General features: G+C 38.1%; 1 protein-coding gene across 1 annotated transcript in view; it reads right to left on the minus strand.

Moving 5' to 3' along the window:
- The window catches only part of LOC107757085 (serine/threonine-protein kinase/endoribonuclease IRE1-like), a 57,845-nt gene extending 56,623 nt beyond the window's left edge, over positions 1–1,222 (minus strand). The window contains exon 1 of the mRNA XM_016574466.1: positions 1,020–1,222. Coding sequence (XP_016429952.1) covers positions 1,020–1,100 — 81 coding nt within the window. The 5' untranslated portion in view covers positions 1,101–1,222. The remainder of the gene's footprint in view (positions 1–1,019) is intronic.
- Positions 1,223–1,920: the final 698 nt, after the last annotated feature.

The raw sequence follows: 1,920 nt of genomic DNA on the forward strand, positions 1-1,920 counted from the left end.
GTGGCAAAACAATAAATTCGAATTAATCGATAAAATCGGAAAAATCGCCCAGCCCTATCGTCCACCGGTGTTAGCTTTAACATAGTTATCATTATAGATCTTAAAGGGGTCATATGATGCGATTTCAAGTTTTCCTTTCTCTTTGGAGTGTTACAAGCTGATTGTGCATAGATAAGATCCCTGAGAGAGAGCGCGAGAGAGAGAGAGGGGGGGTCACATCACAGTGGAGTCAGCTGTCTTAACCGTGGCTTGTGTACTGCAAACACATACCAGCTTCCTCACTGTGTCTGTCACGCGACTCTGTTCCCCAGAGTAAAGACATTGCTCTGTCTTTACATTTATTTTGAAAGATGAAGCTCGCGATTATGGTAAGGTGCGTTACATTTCCGACGAGTGCTTGCGGTGTTCGGCCAATCACAGTGCACTGGGTCAGCTGGCCAATCAGAGCGGACTGCGCTTGTCAAAGGAGGGGGCTTTGTAGAAAACGAAGCGTTTGAGAGAGGCGGGGCATAGAGGACCTACAATAATGTACAGTATTTGAAAAATAATGTGTTTTTTGTACATTAAAGCATGTCAACATATTCTGTTACACCAAATACACAAAATAATGATCTTTAAAAAAGCATCATATGACCCCTTTAAGATAACTCTTGACACTATTGATCATCCACATACACGGATCAGGGCTTCAGCATCATATATAACAGCACAGCTTGTTTCTGTAGGCCATATTTTGCTCTTTGTGCATATCTGAAAAGTCTTCATTGTTCATACACTCAGATCAGATAGCAGGTCAACACAGTTCATCCTTACACATATTCAATGGCGCCCAAACTAGACTAATAATAAAAAGACGATACAGGGCCACAGGTCAAAGTGATCAGAGATCAGGAGGACGGTAATCGATCGGCAGTGTTCAGACTCATCATCAAGCTCCTTTGACTCTAGTATAATTGTGTTAACCTGCGTTATAATGATCAGTGATCAGGAGTAGCTAGTGTAATGGATCAGTAACTCACCATCAGGCTGCAGTGACTCCAGCATATGATCGCAGTTATAATCCACACCAGAGCCCTGCTGCACACTCCCCACGCCATCATACACACATATAAGCACGCGGACTTGTGAATACACGGCAGATATGTTTGTTTAACGGTAGTTTACGGAGTCATTGTACTGTGGTACTACTGAACAGACGGACTCAATGCGTTTATCAGCTCTCTTCCGCTACTACGCATGCGCACAACACCCTGGAGGCGGGGCTGTGAAACGAAGACACCTTCTCTTGGAACGGAAATGGAAAGTCATTTATTTATGAAAAATTATATTGAGTTACTACTTGGGTTGAAAAACAGTAAAGCAAAACGCACTAGGTCTCTTTGTGAAGCTTTTCTGTTATTTATATGATGATCTCATACCTGTTCTTTTTTCTGTTTAGTTTTTTTATTATTATTATTTTTATTTATTTTTTTATTTATTTTTTACCTGTATTATTATTTATATAATACTGTATATTTTCTATTTCTTTTTTGTAGTTTATATTTGTTCAGTACCTTTATATTATATGTTGGAAATCAATTTTAAAAAAAGTAATTTATTTATTTGTGTTGGAATAATTTAGTATTTATTTTGGTTAACATTTATGGATACAACCTTAATACTGAAAATGATAAACTTTTTGAATCTTTAGAGGAAAGGATTCTACTCTGGTTTCATAAGCACCCACAGGCATTTTTACTGATTGGAGGGGATTTTAATATTACCTTCAATGGCATGGTTGATAGATGGCCTCCAAAGGGTTCATCCAATACTATTTTAAAGACTTTTATGCAGAAATATAATTTGATTGATATATGGAGGGAAATTTATCCTAATCAGTGCTCTTATACATGGAGTAACAAAAATGGTATAAGGCAGTCC

Source organism: Sinocyclocheilus rhinocerous, unplaced genomic scaffold (assembly GCF_001515625.1).
Source record: "Sinocyclocheilus rhinocerous isolate Xijiao unplaced genomic scaffold, SAMN03320098_v1.1 scaffold473, whole genome shotgun sequence".
Lineage (NCBI taxonomy): Eukaryota > Metazoa > Chordata > Actinopteri > Cypriniformes > Cyprinidae > Sinocyclocheilus > Sinocyclocheilus rhinocerous.